General features: G+C 47.7%; 2 protein-coding genes across 4 annotated transcripts in view; one reads left to right on the top strand and one right to left on the bottom strand.

Moving 5' to 3' along the window:
* Positions 1–173: 173 nt before the first annotated feature.
* FGF16 (fibroblast growth factor 16) lies at positions 174–11,156 on the top strand. The gene is made up of 3 exons (XM_027662405.1): positions 174–450; positions 6,710–6,813; positions 10,585–11,156. Exons 1-3 carry the CDS (start codon positions 174–176, stop codon positions 10,828–10,830), a joined length of 627 nt encoding a protein of 208 aa, XP_027518206.1. The 3' UTR covers positions 10,831–11,156.
* Positions 11,157–16,328: 5,172 nt separating this feature from the next.
* The window catches only part of ATRX (ATRX, chromatin remodeler), a 78,661-nt gene continuing 72,749 nt past the window's right edge, over positions 16,329–22,240 (bottom strand). For 2 of the 3 annotated variants that reach the window (XM_027662456.1, XM_027662457.1), the window contains 5 exons: positions 21,952–22,101; positions 21,201–21,323; positions 20,579–20,674; positions 19,968–20,096; positions 18,839–19,219 (listed from right to left, as the gene is read on the bottom strand). In XM_027662456.1, coding sequence (XP_027518257.1) covers positions 18,941–19,219; positions 19,968–20,096; positions 20,579–20,674; positions 21,201–21,323; positions 21,952–22,101 — 777 coding nt within the window. In that variant the 3' untranslated portion in view covers positions 18,839–18,940. Of the gene's footprint in view, positions 19,220–19,967; positions 20,097–20,578; positions 20,675–21,200; positions 21,324–21,951; positions 22,102–22,240 lie in introns of all 3 variants that reach the window. The other variant, XM_027662455.1, reaches the window with a different exon arrangement.

Below are 22,240 nucleotides of genomic sequence, written 5' to 3'. Positions count from 1 at the left end.
GTGTGTACGTATATAAAGTGCAGTTCGCATCCGACGGCGGGACACTGGATCGAGCGATGGGAGGCGCGGGCGGCGCGGGGCCGGGCCGGGGCCGGGCCGGGGCCGGGCGGCCGCAGTGCGCGCTCTGAGCGGCCGCTGTGCCCGCGCCCCCGGGGCCGCTGCGCTCCGCGCCCATGGCCGAGGTGGGCGGCTTTCTGGGCGCGCTGGACCCCGACCTGCACGGCTTCCCCCCCGCGCTGGGCGCCGGGCTGCCCCTCGCCGACTCCCCCGGCTTCCTCAACGAGCGCCTGGGGCAGATCGAGGGGCGGCTGCAGCGGGGTTCCCCCACCGACTTCGCTCACCTCAAGGGCATCCTGCGGCGGCGGCAGCTCTACTGCCGCACCGGCTTCCACCTGGAGATCTTCCCCAACGGCACGGTGCAGGGCACCCGGCAGGACCACAGCCGCTTCGGTAAGGGGCCGGGGGGTTCCCGGCCGGGCCGGGAGCAGGTGCCCCGCGCGCACAGCTAATTACCCCGCTAATATAAATCATCCCGGGACGGATATAATTGGCCTCCTAAACAAATGCTCTCACTCTCCAGCAATGCGGGAGTTTTTATTTCCAATTTCCTACTCTCCCGGCGCTCAGCCTTTCTGCAGGTGCACTAAAACGTGCCTTAGAAGAGGAGAAAAAAAGAAAAAGTAAAAAAAAAAAATATTTTTTTAGAAAAGGATGGTGACCAGGTCTGGCTGCACCTCTGAAGTTAGCAGTGAGGGAGGCAAAAGAACGAATGCCTCGTTGGAATTTCATGGAAATTCCTATGTTGGAAAAAGCAATTCCTCACTTTTTTGGTTGTTTCTTTTTTTCCCCTCCTCCTTCTTTTTGGCCTCCGCAGATATGCGTGAGCTGCTTTCTTTTACTTGCATGAATTCCATTAGAAGAGCGTCTCCCCAAAGTGGGCAGGGATCAGATGGCTGGATGGGTGTCAGGACCTGGGTTTGGGAAGGTTGTTGGAAAGGAAAGGGGGAAGCTTAAGGGTGCAGAAACACTTAGGGGACCTCGGAAAGAAAGGAGAAGATGGAACAATAGGCAGAGCACTGTGGATTTACCTTGTCACCCGGGATACAGCTGGAAGACTGCAGCGCCTGTATCAGTGGCACACAAGATCAGGGATCTCTAATGAGACTGTATGTAATCTTCAAAAAATGCATCCCAAGCCACAGGCGAAGGAGTACAGTCAGTTTGGGCACAACTAAGAGAAATTCCCGCTACTCCAACATCTAGTGCAGGTGTCTGTGTAAGCTATCAACAAGTCCCATGCCAGTGATCTCAGCTATGTTGTCAACAGGTTGCAAGACGTGCTCACAAGACTTTTTATAGTTTTCAAGTGATTTAACTCCTCCGTGAAAGGAATTTTTTTTTGCCTTTACTTTTTTGCAGCCAATCCTTTCCGATACTCCAGGAACTGTTGCCACTGCTATTGTTGGAGGTGTAAGGCAGGTTTTTGGAACAATTGGGAAAGCTTATCTCCGCACCACGCTTTCCATAAACACCAGGTGTGTGCATAGCATGTCCCTGCCTAAATCAACAAGAAAGTCATAACCCGCAGGTCAGAGTCAGGTACTGATTTGCTCGTGGGGTGAGCGTTTCTTTAATTATCTCCCGAAAACACCCATCTTTTAACCTTTCACGCTGGGTTTCCGCGTTAAAAGAACCGAGAGCGAACCCATTGCCTTTGATTGGGTTTAGTTCAACCTGCCACGTAGTGTTTCTATTCTGCTATCTAACCTTTGTACAACTGAACAGCCGGTTTCAAACAGCACCATTTGGCTCGGGTCCATTTTTTGTACAGATCGAGTAAAACAAGTGTATTTGCAAACTTGGAAAAACATGTTAAATGGGCTGAAACTTTTCATGAATTTTGTACACTGAAGCTGAAGTCACACAGTGCATTCAATAAATCGAAACATTGGCATTCCGTAAGTGTTTTAGCAGTCAGCATCCAGCTCTGTAAACTAGACCAGACTTCAGATATTATAGTTTTCTGCTTCAGGTTTTTCCCAGAGGCAGTGTAAAATAAATAGTTATTTGTTGTAATTGCAAGACAAAGCCCCAAAGGATTAGGCTGGAATCCTTGCATTCAGATAAAGTTGGACTAAGCCTCACTTGAGCAGAGACTCAAAGCAATAATATATTGGCACACAGTACTCACCATCTGCATTCAGTAGCCATGAATATTTAAATTCCAATGTTACTGGTATGGTTCATATTAGGATGTCATGTATCGATGCATTCCTAAATTTTGCATGCAGCATTCGGAAAGCAGTTACTTATAACAGAACTGGGCAGCCTGAGCAAGTCTGGGGACTCCAAAACTGTGGTGGGGGATGCAGAGCTAGACAAAGGGCTCAGGGGAGCAGTTTAAAGCTGCCTTAAATCTTGGGGCATCTGGGGAAATACTTAGAAATCCTGTATAATGGTTTTGTGGATCAAGGCCCGTGGCTGGAAGGTGCTCTCTGATCTCATGAGTGGATAATTAACGTGCTCCACGGATGGCTGCGACACCACAGCTGAGGCACGTGTCCAGCTGCAGGTGGGATGGAGGGTAGAACCAGACTTGGCGTCCCTGTCTCTTAACTTGGAAGGGATTCAGGAATAGACAGGCAGTATCTGCACCCTCCCATGCACAGCCATCCCAAAAGCTACCAGATGTCCAAGACATCTACATCTTCCAGAGAGAAAAATAAAAAGCCAAAGCCCCAGTGATGCAGAACAGAGTCCCAGTGTCCATAGTGAGAGTTAAAGGGGGAGATCCTTTTGTACCACAGCATTTGGGGATGTGACTGTAGGACACAGGGGAGGTGGTGGCATCATCCACCCACACTGCCCGAGCAATCACAAGAACTATTCCCTCTCATCTGTCAAGGCTGGAGCCATTCTAAATCACACCTGTCTTCTGGAATGCCATAATTTATACTTATAAAAACACAGATTCATGCAAGAACAGTGGAACACAGCATACTTTTCCGACAGGAATCTTAAAGCGAAATGTGGTGGAGCCCTCTGGGATTTTTGAAAGCATGCTCATTCTCACACTAGAGAAGTGCCCAAATTTGCTCTCTAAACTGGCAGCTCTGGCAAAGGCATCTCAGAAAGAATGAAGTGTTTTCAAAAATGTATCTGTCCTGACTGCATCTGCTCAGAACCTTCCTATACAAAGAAATAAAGGAAGGTCAAAATCTGGAGAGGGTCTGGACTGACATCAGCACTCCTCTGATAACCCTTCTCGGAAGGAAACCAAGAGACATTCACTGGGGAAATCCATGCCAGGAGGAACTGCTCTTTTTCTGCCTTGTGTCTCTTTTACAGCAGCATTCAAGTCAACCCAACAGTTCTTCTCTTACTGCAGTGGAGGAGAGAAAGAGGCCTTGAGTTTACACTGCAGATGAATAAAGGCAGCAAACGAAGCTCTTCACGGGTACAAACCTGCTCATGGATCTGTTACACAGACTCCAGGAGAAGCTGCTGAAACCTCCAGAGAAAGTTTTGCTGCAATTTTGACATTCAGACCGTAGTGCACCTGTTGCCGAACAGTTGTTGAGGTTTTCAGCTGAAGCTTTAGGTTTGTAGTCATTAATACAACATCTGTTTCTGTACCCCAGCTCCCAAATATAGTTGTGTAAGAAGAGACAGGTGCCGGGAGCTGAACTGTTCTTTGGTTTAGCCTAAGGGAAGAGTGTGAGGGTCCAGCCACAGCAAAGCCTGGGAGGTTATTTTCAGTGCTTTGGTGGTAAATTAATGCAGTTGGAGTCTTAATCAAATCTCTCCACGTCTTATCTGGAAAGGCTCAAGGAACAAACAGAATGAATCAAAGTGAGAAAAAAAGAGGCGAGTCCTGGGGGAAAGAGAAAAGAAAGGAGAGGGGGGAAAAAAAGCATGTTCTACCACAAAAACACACCGCTACAATTGGAAAGAGAATTCTTGAGCTGGCCCCAGTGGCCACTCCCTGTGCTGCTAAAGATCAGATGTACGAAGCTGCAATTTTGTCTAGAATTGGAGTGAGTTAAGGACAGGATGGATATCCGCCCACATTTTTTCAGCCTTCACTCTGTCTCCTGACTTTTGTGGGTTTAAGTTACGTTCTTAATGCCGTTTCAACATAGTCATCTTCCGTGCATGTCTCCAAGTGCCACTCAAAGATCAGAAAAGGGGAATATTACAAGAGATGTTGTTAGAAAAGATTGTCATGGGCACACTTACAAGAAATTTCGTTTGCGAAACTAGCGAGTGTCTGTCCAACCAGCACCAGAGGAGGGGTGTCTCACCTTCCCCTCAGAGAGGAAAGATGCTGATGCAGCTCCTGGCTTCGTCCTTGCCAGGTCTTTGGAGACCTGGTTTCATGTACCTCGTACAGAACGTGCTTGTGGGCATATTCAAGAAAAACTCTTGGTTCCCCTGCCTCAGACCTCCGTCAGCTGCATTTTCCTGCTTCCCAGGGATGACAGAAGACAAAAAACCCCCCAAAAATGCAGAAACTGGTACTGAGACCTGTGACTATACCTATGGGAATGTCTGTCTACTCTTCTCCAGGTATCTGATATTTTTCACTTCACTTGTCTCCAGCCTGGGAAAGACTCCACTGTTCTTAGGTATCTCTGTACTCCTGTATTATTTTTTACACTCTCCCTAGCTGCTGTCCATCTTCCTTCACCCCCTCCTTTCCCAACAGTGGCTGTGGTTGTTTCTGTCCTGTGGATGGGAAAAGAGCACTCAGCAGTTCAGTAACTCCCTCACATGTCAGAACCAGCGGGGAGTGGAGGCAGGAGACCACCCCTCATCCTGCCCCCTTCCCTCTGTGTTTGGGATTCTTTTCAGCTGAGAAACTACAACATCTACTGAGGACCAAGCAGAGCAGAGCCAAGGTCCAGTTTGCCTGCCTGGCTTGGGAAGGCTGCCTTTGCTGCCTGGTCCTGGTCCCTCTGAAGGCAGGATGTGCCCCCAGACTGGGCCATAAGCTGGGCATATTTCAGCCTGTAAAATGTCTGCACTGGTCCATAAAGCGTGTTTTGTGTTATTTGCTTCCCTGTTTGTCTCCAGGACTTGCTGCTCTCAAGTCCATATTTCATCTCCCTCAGCACCCACTCAGTGCAGGGAGAGCTGGGTTCACCGCACAAGCCCCAGAGTAGGCAGAGCAAAAGGAGGACAGAAAGGCTGATGGAAGGTAGGAGGGCTGACCCTTGCAGCCAGCTTGGCTGCCAGCGTGTGAGTGCCCAGTCTGCCCTGAGCCAAGGGGGACAGAGGTGTCCGTCGTGTCTGGCCTGTCCTATATTTAGGCAGTGATGCAGAGTCGTCTGAGAGCTACCACGTCCAGGCCTGGAAGCAGGACACGTGCCCAGGCTGAGGGGACAGCTCAAGTTGGCTGGGTCAGGCAGCCGCTCGTCACGCGGTGCTGCCAGCCCGGGGAGCTCGGGGGTAACGCGATCACTGCAGCCAGGGCTCAGCACTGGGGGTTTGGGAGCTATATTGGGAGACCTGGAGCCACGCTAAAGGTTAGAGCAGCTTTCTCCTGTCAATGGAGACATCCAGTCGTTAGATGAGATGAGGAAAACCCTCTTCCTTCTACCTCCCAGCTAATTAATTCAGCACTGGACACAGGCAAAGGCTGCCCATGACCTCTAGCTAGGGAGTGTGTGATATCCAGAATAACACAGACCCACTACTGCCTTTGGGAGGTTTTCTTGAGAAGTTTGAAGGTCTCCACCACCTGTGATGCTGGGTAGGAACTGTTTGTTTTTAAGTGCTTCACCAAGGATTCTCCTATGACAAGTCTTTCCCCCATGGAAACAGCTGCTGGGCCCCTTCCCAGCACTGGGGTGCAGCAGGCAGACCTCACTAATTACCTTGCCAGAGGAAATGAGGCTGCCCCTCATTATTTCAGTGTCTGACACCATCATCACAGGCTGAAGCCCGTGGGTGAAACAGTTGCTCTCGCAGGGCTGGGGATGACTGGGCCAGATGCTGCTGGACTGGGAAGAAGCTGGCAGGAGGCTGGGGCAGGCAGCAGGACATGGAGCAGGAGGGAGGTTGTGGCACTAACAGTGACAGGGGGTGATGGAGGAAGGACTGGCAGCACCGGGGCTCTGAAGGCTGCAGAGGAAGATTAATTTTTACCTGTGTGCTTTGAAGGTGGATTTTATCCCTGTGGCTTGTATATACATTTGGGGATGTCAAGTACCCCACTGGAGTGCCAGGATGAAGATGGTCTTCACAGACATCTCTTCTAGTGTTTTTTTACTTATTTTTACTGAACTCATCACTTTTGAACATGTGGGACTATCGTCTCAAACCAGAAGCCAAAATCACTCTCCTTTCGGTGAAGAATAAAAACCAACACGGTAACACACTTCTGAAATTTCTAGAGGCCAGGCACAAGTTTCTACATCTCTCTTCTTGGTGATAATTTGGAAAAAAGTCCACACCAAAAAAACAAAACCTTGCAAAGCTTTTCTCATTAGCAAAGGTAATCCCTGTTGGGCAACTCAAATTCACAATGTTGGGGGGAAGCCCAGACTGGAAACTGGAACACCGCACACGGATGGGACTAGAGATTTAAGAACAGTGTTTTTATCTACAACGAAAACAGAGTCTGCAGGAAGCTGATTTGTGTTTGTCACTGGAGCCTGATGTTGGTTTTTTCCTCTGTATGATCTGCAGTTCTTTTCTGTTTTAGGGATTTTGGAGTTCATTAGCCTGGCAGTGGGGCTGGTGAGCATCCGTGGGGTGGACTCCGGACTCTACCTCGGCATGAACGAGCGAGGGGAGCTCTATGGGTCGGTAAGTTTGGGGTGTGCTGAGCCCAGCCCTGGAACACCCCCAGCACTGCAGCCTGGGGGCCTCAGCTGTGCCACAAGCTGGGTCTGTCACAGCCTCCAAAGCCCTTGGTGCCACCCTGCCCATGGTGCCACTGCTGGCCCAGCACAGATGGTGGATGTGAGGGGGTGCTCACTGAGGTGTTGGCTGTCAGGAATGGCCTGGCCATGGCCAGATAAAGACGGGGGACATTTAGCATAAAACCAGGAGATGCTAGTGTGTTCTCCCAGCCCCACTAACATCAGTTGTGTGCTCTGCTTGGGCAGGGTCTGCACCTGTCTGCAGATTTGACCTTTGCATTTTGACCCTAACCAACAGAAGCTGAAATTTGGGCCTGAGTGTTTTTGTAACATGCTCTGCAACTCCTTTTAGGAGTTTAGGGCTGCTGTTCATAATTCCCTAGAAGTGCCCTTTTCAATCTAGAATTTTCCCTGTTTTGACAAAAAAACCTAAGTGTAAACTCCTTAAGTGTTATGATTTGCAGTCAAAATGCCAGGTCTTAACAGCTGAGCAGAGGTTCTTCCTACAGGTTAGTTTAACTCAATTCCCAGTTACTTAGCTCAATTCAATATAAGATAGTTATTTCTAGTTAGCTAGAACAATCACTTCTATTTTGAAAACTTAATTGCACTCCAGAGAGCCATTCTAAATTCCATTTTTTGGAGCTGCTGCACTTCACTGATGCTTTCAGGTGCCCCATGGCCTTTAATTCAATCTGTCACCTGTGTGTGATTTTTTTAAAATGTCTCTTTCTAGACCCTAGCACTGCCCTGGGTGAGGATACTGATTTTTAAGGATGGATCACAGTAAATGTAAAATGAAATAAAATAAGCCAGTTTTAAACCAAAGTAGAAGGCACATACTTCCTCTCACCAAATCAGATCAATCTCATAGTGTAAAAATTTAAACTCATGTACTCTGGGTACAGAGAAACCTTCAGAAAACCTCTGCTTAGCAGACAGTAAATCACAAGTTTCCATCTTTCCTTCTCCCATTCCCATCTGAGACTCCCACAGACCCTTTCACTACTTAGATGCAATTGCTGATGTTTATATGAGATATTTGCCCAAAGAGGTCGTGGAGTCCCCATCCCTGGAAGTGTCCAAGGCCAGGTTGGACAGGGCTTGGAGCGACCTGGGATAGTGGAAGGTGTCCCTGCCCATGGAACAAAATGATCTTTAAGGTCTCTTCCAACCCAAACCATTCTATGATTTTCTGATAATCAAATATCAGCATGCACTGATAACTATTCTTTTCCCATCTCATTTCTCTAATAATTTCTACCCTAAACAGACATTAAATGCAGAGACAGTAGTTAAATTACAAGTTATTTATTAAATTACAAATTATAGATAAAAAAGAAAATCACCAGGATTCCATAAAACACAAAAAAACCTGAAGCCCACTTCAGAAAGCAGGGCTGGATCATCACCATTCCTGTCAAATCCCAAGGGTGCTCGGCAGCTCCTGGAGTCACAGTTTTTGCTTGTGCCTGCTGGAAAGGAGGACATGAGATCCCCCTCTCTGCCTTCAAACCCTGCAACTCTGTTTGTGAACTGAGTTTCACGATGGGTTAATTAAATTCTAGAGCCTGTGTTCATGTTACAACACAGGAACAAAAATAGGATAACATTTTACAGCACTGAATCTGGAAACAGAATTGACCTGAAGACATAATCTTGGGAACTGTCCCTGCCCATGTCAGGGGGTTGGAATGAGATGATCTTTAAGGTCCCTTCCAATCCAAACCATTCTGGGATGTTGTGCACCAGGCAGCACCCTGACTGGACACTGCAGGGACGCAGTCAAACTGCTGCTCCAAAGTGTGCCGGAGTCATGAGCCAGGTCCCCAAATAACCCTGGAGTTTTAAAATCTGGGACACGTGGGTTGTACAATGATGGCTTTTCGAACTCAAAAGCCACTACAGTATTCTTAATTAAAGGTCCATAAAACAGCCTGACAACAGCATTAGCATTACAATGGTATTTTGGGACATCACAGTACAGCGGTATTTTAAAATTTTCAGCAAGTTTATTATTTCCCTCTGTGCCAATTTTGCCTGATCCGTGTGTTGATCCAGCCACCCCCACAGCGACACGTGGAGTCCCCTCGGGACACACAGCCTGTCCCTGTTAAACTTGTGCCAACAGTTCTGTGGAGCTTCCCAATGATTTCAGAAATGCCACTAATACTTAGGGCAGCAGAAGTCCCAGGCAGCACCTTGCATGCTGCCTGTATGGTGTCAGGTTCAGTGGGGACATCCCAGGGCTTGGAAAGGAAGAAATCCCACCTGGCAGAGTCACCCCAGACTTGCCAAACATTTTCCACAAACACTGTACTCCAAACTGCCTGGCAAAGCAGGGGTGAGCAGGGGCAAAGCAGCAGCACACGAGTTCAGCCAGTCATCAGGTTCCAACATATTCTGAGTAAATGGCACCCAGGGAGGAGGAAAAAACCAGTCTGTATTTATTGATGCATTGGGGAAGAGAAGCCCATGGTTCCCGGGTCTCAAATGGCCAGGGCTGTGGCCTGGGGCTTTTGGAGGGCTCACGACTTGCCTCAGGGTTTATTTAATTAGCAGCAAAACATTGAAAACAGGTTCTGAGCACAGGTGAACTCCTGGATCGTGTTACAAAACATCTGCTGCAGGCAGGAACATTTACTGAGCACTCTGTGTGCCACGGGTAGGACACATTCCCTGCCTGGGTAGTTGACAGTGTAGTACAGTGTGTGTAATATCATAGCACCCTGCACTGGCAGACTGCCTTTCATCCAAGAGGGCTCCCATGTCCCCCTGGCAGTCTCCCTGTCGGATGGGCTGGGATGCCTGATCCCTCTGTGACCTCTGGCAGAGCGACCCCCGTGTTCTTGTAGGGCAGGGGACACAGCCCTGCTCCCCCCTGCAGCTGGGCACATCCCACAGCTGGCACGTGGAGGTGGGAGGGAGAGGGAAGGAGCACTGAGCATGAAGTAGAAAGGCATTGTCAAAGGGCTGCTGCTGACAGCCCTGGCTGGAGGGAAAGGCTGGTTGTGGCTGTGGTGACATCAGTGCCATCCATCCCCCTATCCCCAGCGTGGGATGTGCCAGCCATGCTCATCACATCACCTGTCACCACTCTATGTCTTCCCTGGGGTCTGACATCCTCGGGGCACAGCTTCCCATCCCTCTGGGTCTTGTTATGGGCTCCCATCAGAGCTCAGTGCCGCTCCAGGAGATGAAACCCTCAGGAATGCTTTCATTCCCATTGCAGCACATAGATCTGTGCCCTGAACTTCCAAAGCAGTGCTTGCTCCTATTTTCCTGGTTAGACCCTTCAGATGTGCTGCCTGCTGCTTTGTCACCCAGGAGAGGGTTTTTGGGATGTGTGGTACCTTGGAGGGGGCTGCTACGTGGGGGAAGGTGGCAGCCCCTGCACAAGACATGTCTCTGCCTGGCAGACGTTTCTGACGTGTCTGCCTGTTTGATTTCTTTATGGGCACCTTTACAAAAGGCACACCCTCCTTCTGCTCCTCCTCCTGTCTCCTTTCTCCTCCAGCTCCAGTGGTCTTTGGGTCCCGGACAGTGCCCATTTCCAGCTCTCAGCCGGGGGGAGCGTCCCCAGCAGCACATTCCCCCTCCTCGGGGGAGCCAGGAGAGGGCAGCCGGGAAAATTATGGAAATATAAAGTAAGGAAGTGGGAAATTCTTTTCTCTTCTGAATTTTCAATAGCAACGTGTCCTTGTTCCCCCCGCAGAAGAAGCTCACCCGGGAGTGCGTTTTCCGCGAGCAGTTCGAGGAGAACTGGTACAACACGTACGCGTCGACGCTCTACAAACACCCCGACTCGGAGCGCCAGTTCTACGTGGCCCTCAACAAGGACGGCTCCCCCCGCGAGGGCTACAGGACTAAGAGACACCAGAAATTCACCCATTTCTTGCCCCGGCCTGTGGACCCTGCCAAAATCCCTGCCATGTACAGAGACCTCTTCCACTACAGGTGATGGTTCCTGCGCTCAGTGTACATACCTGGGCTCCCGAGCTTTTTCCCAGAGCACTATATTAATAGTCATTCCATCATTCCTGTAAGCATAGATGACCTAGGGAAGCACTTACATTGAATTCAGACACTGCTCTTCCTCCTGGTTTGCAGCCTATATCAGACCTGGGTTATTTATGGGGCGGGGGCAGGGGAAGGGAGGGAACCCTACATTTAATCTTTCATTCTCATTCACCTTCTTTACCCGGTTGCTACATGAGAGTCTGAATATTCAGTGTTATGGTTGTTTAAAGGAACAAGCAGGTGAGCAAACCTGATCACCAGAGGGGGGAAAAAAAACCCCAAACCGACCTAAAAATGAAGAGAAGGAAAGAAAACAAAAGATCACAGAACTTCTGCAGATACTGCTGCTGAGCTGGGATGGTTCCCTGCTGAGGAAAAGCCTTTTGAGTGGTGCCCTGCTTGAGCAGCCTGGGGAGTTTGCTACGTGGATGATGCTCTGTGGACTGGTCCTGATGTGTGGGGTTCTTCCTGCTGTTGGGGTGGGAATGGGGCAAGGAACATTATTCAGATGTAAGCATGGATACTGTGCATAAGGACAAAACTATTTATAAAATGTATATGATATTTATTTTATATATTTATTTATTTCAAAATAATTTTATTTTTAATGAGAGATGCTATGACCGGATTTTCATCAGGAAGAATAAGGTCCTACTGAAACAGGAAAAAAAAAAGTTTTAAGAGCTTATTGGCAATAAAATTGTCTTTATATTGTAGATTTCTTGCTAGCCCTTTTTTTTTGGCTCTCTTCAACAATTAAACCAGTATTTCCCCTTCAGTATGGACATTGAGACCACCTCTAAAAGGGCTTTGGATGGTAAAGATCAATTACCTAAGCCCCAAACTACTGTAGAAGGATGACATCAAATTCCAGGAGCCTGGGAAGCGCTGGTGCAGCTCTGGGCAGGAGTTGTGGGCAGCTGAAACCTCGGGATGTGATGCAGCCACTGTGGATTTACTGTCCTGTTCAAAACCAGGAGGAGAAACACCCGGAGCATCTGCTGCCTTTTGGATGGGGCTGCCATTCCTGCAATAAAAGCACCACATCTGTCGTGAGACTTACCTGAAGCACCGTGGAAAATCGGTGAAGAAAAACCAGAAAGCAACAACAGTAATTTTAAACCCCCTCATTTTTAAGCAATTCACTGATGAGGATCATCCCCGCAGGCAGCACGTGTGTGACATTCTCCTCTGCAGAAGCTGCCTGGTCCCACGGGCCCATCGCCTTTGCTCTGCCTCCAGCCGGGCTCAGCCCGGCCCGGGGCAGCCCCAGAGCCGCAGCCCCAGAGCCGCAGCCCCAGAGCCGCAGCCCCACTCGGGTCAGGCCGGGCCGGGGACACTCCCGGGGCAGCACAGGGTGACACCCGCGCCACACGTCTGCCCTCACTGCCTGCTTGGGATGGCACAGAACTGCGGGGAAAGCTCCCAGGAAGGATCCCCGTTTATGTTTTGTCCCCTGTGATCAGCAGACAGGGATTCCAGCACAAGGTGGGAGCGGGAATGTGCAGTTGCAGAGTCGCTTTGCAGCACGGATGGTACCGAACGGGGTTGTCTGGAACGTGCAAAAATCTGAACAAATACACCTGTGGTGGCTTTGGGTTGGTGTTTTCCTTGTCACAACTGCTTTGTTCACAGTGTTGTTTCTCAACCTCCTCCTCACAAAACGGTCAAGGTAAAATCTCAGCTCCTTCAGCTTCAGTGTGTGAATTCCCAGGACGATTTCACTGACCTAGGGGAGGATCCACCCCAGCTTCTTCATGAGCTGCACCACTAAGGGCAGTGGCAGCTGGTGCCCAGCTCTGCTCCCAGCTGTCTCTTGCCCTCTCTGCCACCTCCTGTGTCCCTTCACTGTCCCAGCAGGTCCAGCAGCCACCAGACAATGGGCTGGGGATGGAAACGAGGAGATTATAGGAGCTTTACCTTCAATGATCCAGACATGAAGGAATTTAATCCTGTGTTTGAAATAAAAAGTGTTTATTTAGCTTCTTCCTCTGAGTCACTGCTGAAACATCTCACCCCCAGCCGCCACGCCGGGAGCGCGGTCGCTCACGAGACACGTCCTCAGGTGCACTTTTGACCTTTCCCTGCGTGAAGGGAAATCCCTCTGCCCCCCAGGATGATCCTGCCTCCCTCCAGCCCAGGCTTTCCATTGCACTTGAAGATAAATCTGGTGGTTAAGATCCTGCTCTTTTCCAAAATGAAGGTCAAAACCTGATCTCAGCAATGCCAAATACATTTTCCACCAGCTCAAAGGGAAGATGATGTGGCCCATGGGTGCAACACTGGACTCATTCATCTGATACCTGACTCGAGGAGCTGCTGCAGCAGAGCCTCCAGACACAACAGAGGTGCCAGGGATGCTGTAAATGCCTTTTTGGGATCTGGGTTCAAAAAAACTGATACTTGCAAAAAGCAAAATCCACAAAGAATTTATTGGAAACCCCTTGGTAAAGGTTGGTGTCATCTCCTGTGTGGGCACTTAAAGGGGGAATTCGGCATCGCTAAATCCCACCCAGATGGTTCTTTCACAGGAATCTGCTGGGTTTGGTCCTGGTCCAACCAAACAAAGATGTGAGTGACCTGTCAGACCTGGGAGCTGAACGGCAGCAGAGAGAACAACCACAGACTCCGGGGGCATTTTGAGTGGTGTGGGAGCAGCCAGTGGTGGGCAGGGGGTTCATGTGGACACACTCCCCTCTCTGGCCCATCCCATCCCTGCAGAGGAACGGGCTGTTCTCCCATCCAGCTGTTACCCCACCTGGAGACACCAACTGTCCTTCGGCTCGGAGTGTCCCAGGGCTGGCAGATGGATCCTGCACCAGAGCAGCACACGGAGCCTTGGCCAAGGGGCCTCTGCTCCTGAATTAGCAAAAGGAAATGCCAGTGTTTGTTTGGGATCTCTGTTTGTGTGGTTTCCATATGATTCCAGCTCACAACAGCCAGCTGGAAAACTTCTCCCAAAGGGAAGGCAAAGGCTAGTGCAGGTCCCCAGAAACCCCACGGTGCCCCCACCCCCAGTGCTGTTCTACACACAAAAGGCTGCAGGTCTGGAAACACCACAGCAAACAGGACAAAAGACACCACTTGCAACCCTTCTCCTTCCACCCGAGAGGGGTGGGCATGTTGTACAGGAAACATTATCCTGGGACAACTGTGCAGAGCAGGAGGGAGGTTGGTGCAAAGAGGTGGGGAAGTGCTGGAGTCTCGCTGTGGAGGGCACAGGAACAGGGGAACCTCCTGCCTGAGGCCAACGTGGAGCCAAGCACAGCAACAGTGCCCATCTGCCCGGCTTTGGCACAGGGATGGATTGAGGACACACACCCACAAGTGGCAACATACACATGTCCTCAGGTACATCCCAGGAGAGACCCCACTGCCCACAGGGAGCTCTCCTGGGTGGAACGTGTGGCTTGGGGCTCCTTTCTAAGGAGAGGAGGCCTCAAAGACCTACCTCCTCTGGAATGAGCAAGGGAGACCCCAAAACTGCAGAGGGAATCCAGAAACTTGGTGCTGGAAGGTAGGGAAGGAGCCCTTCTGGTGCTGTCCCACCTGGCTGTGCATCCAGAGACATGTGCTGCAGCTGAGATGTTCCTGAGAGGGCACTTGGGGATGGAGCATTCCTGAAGGAGAAGGGCTGAAATTCCTGTTGATGGGGAGAGAAAGACATCCATAGCCTCTGTGACAGCACTGGTTATTTATTTATTATTTTTTCCCCAAAGCAAGTAATGGCTTCAGAGCTGTTAAATTCTCATCATGGAAAACACCACAGGTGTCACCTCGTGGCCGTGCTGGGTTTGAGCAGGAGCCCTGCAAAACCAAATCCACGAAGGAGTCTCAGGCTCTTCCCTCACAGTACCAGGAGGTGTTTGGCCCCACAATGCCCGTGACCAGGAGGGGCAGATCATCCACCTGCACTGCTGCTCATGGGCACCAGCCAGAACCCCCAGAACACACTTTGTGCAACTGAATTACAGAAGTAGCTGCTGTCCCTGGATCAGGCTTTGAGCAGTGCCCCAGGTATCAGTTACTGTCTCACACTCCATCTCAGGTGGTTTTCGTGCACACCAATCATTAACACAAAGCCAGGGCAGCGTTTGAGATCAGACCCTGGAAGTGGCTGAGTGCAGAAGCTGAAGGGTGACTCCAGCTCTCCCTGTGCCCACCTTCCCTGAGCCCTGTCCTTCTCCAGGGCAGCATCCCCATGTCAGGCCACAGCCCTTTCCCAGTACCCTCTTCCAATCACCCCCAAGCCACCTCCCCCCTGGGGAAAGCAGGAACAGGAGCTGTGACTGGATGAATCCCAGCTTTTCCCCGTTTGCTGCGTGGTGGCTGCAGGCACAGCAGTGACACGGGGTGACACACAGGATGAGTCGCCCATCCCACCTGCACACGGAGCAGGAGCTTCTCCAGACCCTTCCCAGCAGCACAGCTCTTCCCAGGACAGGTTTGGATTGAATCCTGCTGGTGCCACATCTGCAGAGTAGATTCTATAGCACAGAGGGCACACAGGGGGTTATTCACCACCTCAGCAGGTGCCGTGTGATTACATGGCTGGTGCTGCAACACCACCATTCTTCCACACCCCTCAGCTGGGAATGTTTAGGACATTTGGCTTTCCATAAAGATTAAAAATTTATCCAACTTCAAAATTATTTTTTGCTTGAACTGATGAATTCAGTTTTATTTTCTCTGTGCAGTGGTTCTGCTTTCAAGGTAAAACCAGAAACCACTCAGGGTGGGCACTGAGGATGTGACACATCAACACGGAGCCCATCAGCGTGGGAGCAACTCAGCACCTGCTCTGCACAGGGGACTTACCCAGGACAGGGACAGCCACCATCCCACTGCCCTCTGTCAGAGTGTGGAGCCAGGCTGAAAGGCACAGGGATATTTAAGAACACACTGCCCACAGTGCAGTGCCCACAGTGCCCCTCAGAGCACAACCTGATGATCTTCCATGGCCCTTCCTCAGCTTCCTCCCACACCAGCTGCACCCCAAGCAGCACTGTCAGGAGCCACAGAAAACCCCCCAGCACAGGGAACAAGGGTAGGGCAGATTTAAAACACAATCATCACACAATTTTTTTGCGTAGGAAAGAGGTTTTTTTCCTAACAGGTGGGATTTAATAACTAAGGCAGGGAGAAGTACAATTATGAGGCTAAAATATGGCAGTAGGTTGTTCTGATTTGACTAAGTAGAACTTCACCTCCCTTGACCATCTCACTGCTGGGTGATAACTCTCTTCTTCACAGACTGGCAGAAGCTGCTGTTAATTAATATAATTTGAAAATCTGTACCACAACTATTTTCCCTGAATGAAATCAATGGCTACCTCTGTTGCTGTAGAGTTTAAACTCACAGCACAGTTGTCCAAAGATACATCCTCAGGCTGAATCCCTCGGAGTTAACGCTGGGTTGTGAATGTAGAACAAGGCACGTTCGTGTATTTTGGTCACTTTATTAAATGAGATATTAAATAGTTTAAGTTTCAACTACTAAAACAGCACTTTGAATGGTGAAAACACAGATAGTATATTGTCATACTTGAATGCTTCTTCTCTTTAAAAACACATTTCCAGTCCTTATATATATTACAAAACAGCCTTATAGGAAGAGGGGACACCTTTTCTATAGTACTTAAGATATTTAATACAGAACTGAAAAGCCATCTAATAGAAACAAAGGCAAGTCTTCACAGCTGTATGATTTCAGCAGCCAAAGCTGGTTGATGGACTGAAACATTACTATACAACTGGGACAAAACATATACAATATCACAATACTAAGCAAAAACGCTTTACATCCAAAGGAATAAACAGGTTACAAAATGTGGATAATTTAGCAGGCAAAACTGTATTACAAGCAACATTTTTATTCATCATCTTAAGCCATTTTATCTAGTTAAAACATCTAAAACAAATATAAAAATGAGCCTTTTATTATCTTACTGATGTATGTTCTGTCTTTAAGTACTGGTTAAAGCCTGATGTTATACTCAAAGCACATTGTTATGCAGCTAAAATGTCGAGTGAGAAACACGTACGCAAAGTGGTCCAGGTTTAATTCCAATGCTTATCTCGGATTCCTTCTTATGCATTAGTCTTCTGTTATCCATGGGTTTGTCCAGAATGAAATAAAATGTGCCTTTCAATGTTGCCTAAAACTTCCACATTTAAGTCTTTGAGTTACTGTAAAACTCCATTCAACAGTCCCAGGTTTGGTAGAAAGTACTTCTCTTATTCACGTAGGAATATCGGTGAGAGTTGCCCAGAGTTCATTTGCCTTCCAATGTTTGTCTCAAAGTCTCACAGTTTGTTTCTTCTAGTGCGGACACGTCTCTTTTTTCTCCCTCCCCCCAAATCAGAGTTAATTGTAGAGCTGGCAAAGCACTAGAACACACTGAGGGGCTTTTGTATTATCTTGTAATCAAAGAGTCCAAGACAGCAACTTGTCAGCTGGGTTTGCACCAGACCAACCAACCTCTGTCCACCTCACACACCAAGTGTCAACCACAAACAGAAACATGGGGTAAGATCTGCGTATTGAGATGCAAAACCCACTTGTCCATTCAGGGCAAGAACTCAAACTCCTGCAAGAAACTTTCCAGAAACCAAAACAAGTTTAGTTCACGGCAGCAAGTCAGAAGAGTCCAGCACCACCTGGAGCCAACGTCTCCAGAGTCCTCTGTCATCCACACACCATCGCTCCAACGTTCCTGCCACTGACTTCTACCCCCAGATTATAAACTTTTGTTTTGGGGGGGATTAAGAATCAACCAAACTCTAGTCAAAGAAAAGCTCTACTTGTATTTAATGAGATTTTCACAAGCACAACAAGTGTGGGTAAAGAGAGTGTTAATGATATAGAAGAAACCAGAAATTTACCTCTGGCCTACATTAACACCCCCCCACCCAAAAGAGAACAAAAAACCCCAAGCTCCTTGTGTCCAAACTTGTGTTTTCACACAGTGAAGGGATGGGGAGGAGTGCATAAGCAAAACTCTATTAATAAAATCATTTCACGGTTCTGGCAGCTCTGGAAGTTGCTACAGCACTTTCTCTATTGATTTGCAATGGGCAATGGTTCTGCCACAATAAAGGTGTTTCTCTGACAGGGTTTGACCCTGGCCACCATCACTATTTTAACCCCCAACACCAGGAATTGAAGGTCGTTGGCCCGTCTCCCATTGCCGGCAATGGGGAGAGACAGTAGCACCAGCACCAAGGAGTCACCAGAAATGTGCTTTGGGTGGGACTCTGCATCAAGGAAATTAGTGTGTGAAGGAAAAACATCTCCCACTCTGAGATCATCAGCTGCTATTCCATCACATGGAACTGAAAATAAGAAATGGCAGAAGACCAGGGAAGGCCAGCCCTTCCCCAGCCATGGTTAAGGCTGGATGCACAGTGTCTCTGTGACTCAGAAGGTTCAGAGCAGTAGTATTTACGAATATTGCACTCAGTTCTGTTTCAGAGAGTATTTTCAGTTCCTGTTTCATTCAGCACAGACGATCCACACAAGCCCAGACCTCAGTCAGAAGGAAACTGGACTATTTCTGATGTAACATTCCCACTAATAGAAAGAAAGGGGTAAGCAGAAAAGTATTCCATAATTTGAGGAATCAACTCTAATCAAGAACTCAGCTGTTTACAATTCACATACGTCAGACTGAACATACAGACCTGCAGTCCTTCCTAAGCTTCCCAAAGCTTTGCAGCCATGAAAAGCAATCGTAGGAGTTTAGACAGGAAACCTGTGGAGATGCTACTGTAACGGGAGGACTTGTTTTCACTGAAAACAACTTGTTATCTCCTGTACTCAACATATGTAAGAAGATTCTAGGCAACATCACTGACAACAGGGAAAACATCATGTCCAATTTAAACAAAGCTGAAACACTAATATGGAACATGGCATTTAAGGGGAGCAACCAAACAATTCTTTTTAATTTTTTTTTTTTTTACAGTTGAGTTCTGTTAGGCCATTGATTCCTAAAAAAATAAAAGTTCTTTCTCTGATTTTAACAATCCTTTAGGCTTTTAGTGCAAAATCACATTGATTTCCCTTGGGAAGGCCCTGGATTTTTGCCTCTCATTGGGGGTGGTGCTCGTTGTAAGGGTGGTGGCTGCATCCCACCAGACATTGACTGATACATTCCTCTCACATCTATCCCTTGGAAGCTGGAAGGATTCATGATTAAATTTGGAGGCTTTGGCATCATGAGGTGGCCCATGGCTGCTTGCTGGTAAGACATCTGCTGCTGCTGCTGCTGGTTGTACTGGTGCTGGAGCCGCCTGTTCATCAGGATCCTCTGGACACAACCGATTAACTGTGAAGGGAAAGCAGAGCTGGGTAAGTGCACGACCCTCTCAGTGCTCCAAGTATCAGGTTCAGAGTTAAAAATCAATTTGTTAGGGACAGCATGGCTGGGGGAAAAAGCCCCATTGTTATCACCATCCCTAATGTGATGGCATTCACAAGCCCATTACTGGAGAAACCATTTAGTAACACCATTTAGGGCTCAGTTCTCCCATGACTTGGCTATTGTATTGCAGGCAGCATTTAGGTGAGTTGCCATGGCAACATGCACTACACTGTGAAATTATTCCCAGGTATAAGTTACAACATCATTTGTCAGGTACCATTTATCTTCCCTTTGAAAGTCCCACATGTGGACTGTCAGTGTTTGCCTGAGAGAAAACTCTTCCCACTGACATCATCTGGGCCACTTTCAGATTTTGCAAAGTAATTTTAAGCTAAAACAACATTACCAACACTTTCTAAGATGTATTTTGTAAGTGGCTGTCTGAGCTCTGGGAATCAGATTTCTCTTTAAACCTCATGACCTTCCAGCAAACCAACTTCAACTCAAAAACCTGGCGAGTATTTTTTTTTATGGACACGGAGTCTCCCTCGCTGAGGCAGAGCAATGCACCCCAGCACACCCCTGACCCACTGCAACACCTGCTGTGAGTGATGCTCCTGTACCTAAACATGCACTTGCACTTGGTGAATGAGCACACACAACATCCCAGCTCAAATGTGGACAGGGGATACACAAATGGAACACATTTTACCATCTGCTGTTTCCCGAGGACGTCGTTGTAAATGGCTTCTCGGCGCTTCACATCCAGCTCCTGGCTCGCCTGTCTGTTCAGTGCCAGGGCCTGCACTTGGCTCTCTGTCAGGGTTACGTTTTCTTTCCACTGAAAGGCAAAAAAACCTTCCTGGCACTGGTCGTTTTAACAAAAGCCTGATGGTGACTGAAGTCTTGCATCATGTTCAGAGTTGCATCAAGAGTCAAACAAGCCCAGCTCCCAGTCAATGCAAAATTGTACTTCACCAGAATCAGAACTATGAATACTTAGTTCTAACTGCTAATTACTGGGAGCAAGTGAGAAATGTGGCAGTCCCCAAGATAAAATAAATACTTGCCCATAATTGTTATTTATAGAAAAAGAGCGTTCTCAGGATGGATCTAAACTATTAGTCCTCTAAGGCTCTCTGTCATCCAGACACCACTAAGGGTTACTGCAAGCTGCAAGGATAAAGGTCAATACAAACTGGAAATAATATTCATTAACAGTGCAATTAATTAGCTGAATGACCACACGCAGTACCAACATCTTTGTCTGATAATATTTAACGTTTTCCACTCCTGATCTAAAGGATTATCTATTCCACTCACTATGGTTGAAATGATGTCTTCAAGGGGCTGAATTCTTGCTGCAGCTACACTGTTGGTTGCTTCCACAACCTTCTCTCTTCCTTGATTAATAAGGTCCTGAAAAAACACCAGAAATTCAACTATAATGCACAGATATGAATAACATTTCTCTGCCAACATTTTACAAGTTGTTCATCTTTTTCCTTACATACCTAGACTTCAATTACTTTTTTCTTTCAATTTGCACAAGTCAATGAGTCTAAGCTTCCACAGGACTGACCTCCAGCACAGAGCAGCTGCACAGCAAGGATAAATCGGGCAATTTGTAGATAGGATTCATAAAAACCTCTTTTTGTACCCACATGTTTTCAGAGCAGCACAGGAGTGCCACACTCTTCCCCAGGGGAACTGCCTATGATACAGACTTGATGATGTTACAGTTTCAAATGTGTTAATTATTGTCTGCAAAGAATCCTGCCATAGTCCCCAGGTTTATATGCAAGTTAGACTTCAATACAGCTCCACACATACACACAAAAATTAAAAATAGGATACAATTACATAAAGGTGGAGATATTAGCCCTAATTTGTGACTGAAAACCCCTGCACGCCCACAGCAACACAGACACGTTGTGCTACTTACCTCCAGCTGTTGGTTACTCATTGCTGACAGAGCACCCAAATTGTAGGGAATATATGTTTGAGAGTTGAAATTTGTGGGAATCATATTGGTCCCAGTTGGCATGTTGAAACGCATAGTGATGCCCTTGAAAACACGGAATGCACTTATAGTTTAATAACTGGTAACTCATGGCCTTCTACAACAACCACAGAGAGACAAACCAGTGCCAACTGCTGGAACACACCCAGAACAACGGACACAGAACCCCAACCCAACCCACCATGCCCTGGAAAGAGGGATGAGAGATGGAGAACATCACTGGGGGGACCCCAACCACAAGAGGAATTCCAGATCTAATGTTGTACCCTACTGGAATTTTGCTGATTTCTGTCGTATTATGGTCATTGTTAAATATTGTTCTAGATGTTATTAGAGTGTGGATACTACACAGACCTCCTTGCAGGGATGCCCTCAAATGGTAAAAGAGGTATTACACAGGACACCATTTGAGTTTTATTATAAAATAGAAAAAATATATGTGTGCAAATGTTACTTTAATTTAAAGTTATTAAGAAAACACACAGAAAGGACCAGCATCAAGAGAGCAAAAAGACACATTATCTTCTTTTTTGTATCTCAAAGTTTGCTTTTTATATTCATTTTTTGGTCTTTAAGAAAACTTTATTCCCCCAAGACAAACTGAAAAGGTAACTGATACTCTAAGCTTGGAAAGGTTATTTTCAGAGACATAAACCTGATTAGACAGCTTTACCTTCTTCTCTGCTTCATATTCTGCCCAGGCTGCCTTCCTTTCTTCCTCAGTGAGTTCCTCTTCCTCCTTATGGTCCAGGAGTGAATCATGTTCGTGATATCCAACTATATACTCTTTGTTGATCTGAAGCAACTCCGCCAGGATTGTGTCCTGTTCACAGGAGGAGATAAAATGAAGAGTCACTCAGCAGCTCTGCTGTATTTCCTCCCTGTCACACACAGCAGCTCAGAGCACTGCACAGTACAACAAACTCAAAAATAATTTAAAAGTACAATTTTCCTCAGAAGAC

The sequence above is a fragment of the Corapipo altera genome, unplaced genomic scaffold, assembly GCF_003945725.1.
Source record: "Corapipo altera isolate COAL_440 unplaced genomic scaffold, ASM394572v1 326, whole genome shotgun sequence".
NCBI lineage: Eukaryota > Metazoa > Chordata > Aves > Passeriformes > Pipridae > Corapipo > Corapipo altera.
Note: the sequence above shows the minus strand (reverse complement) of the source record. Positions and strands in the feature narration are given on the sequence as shown.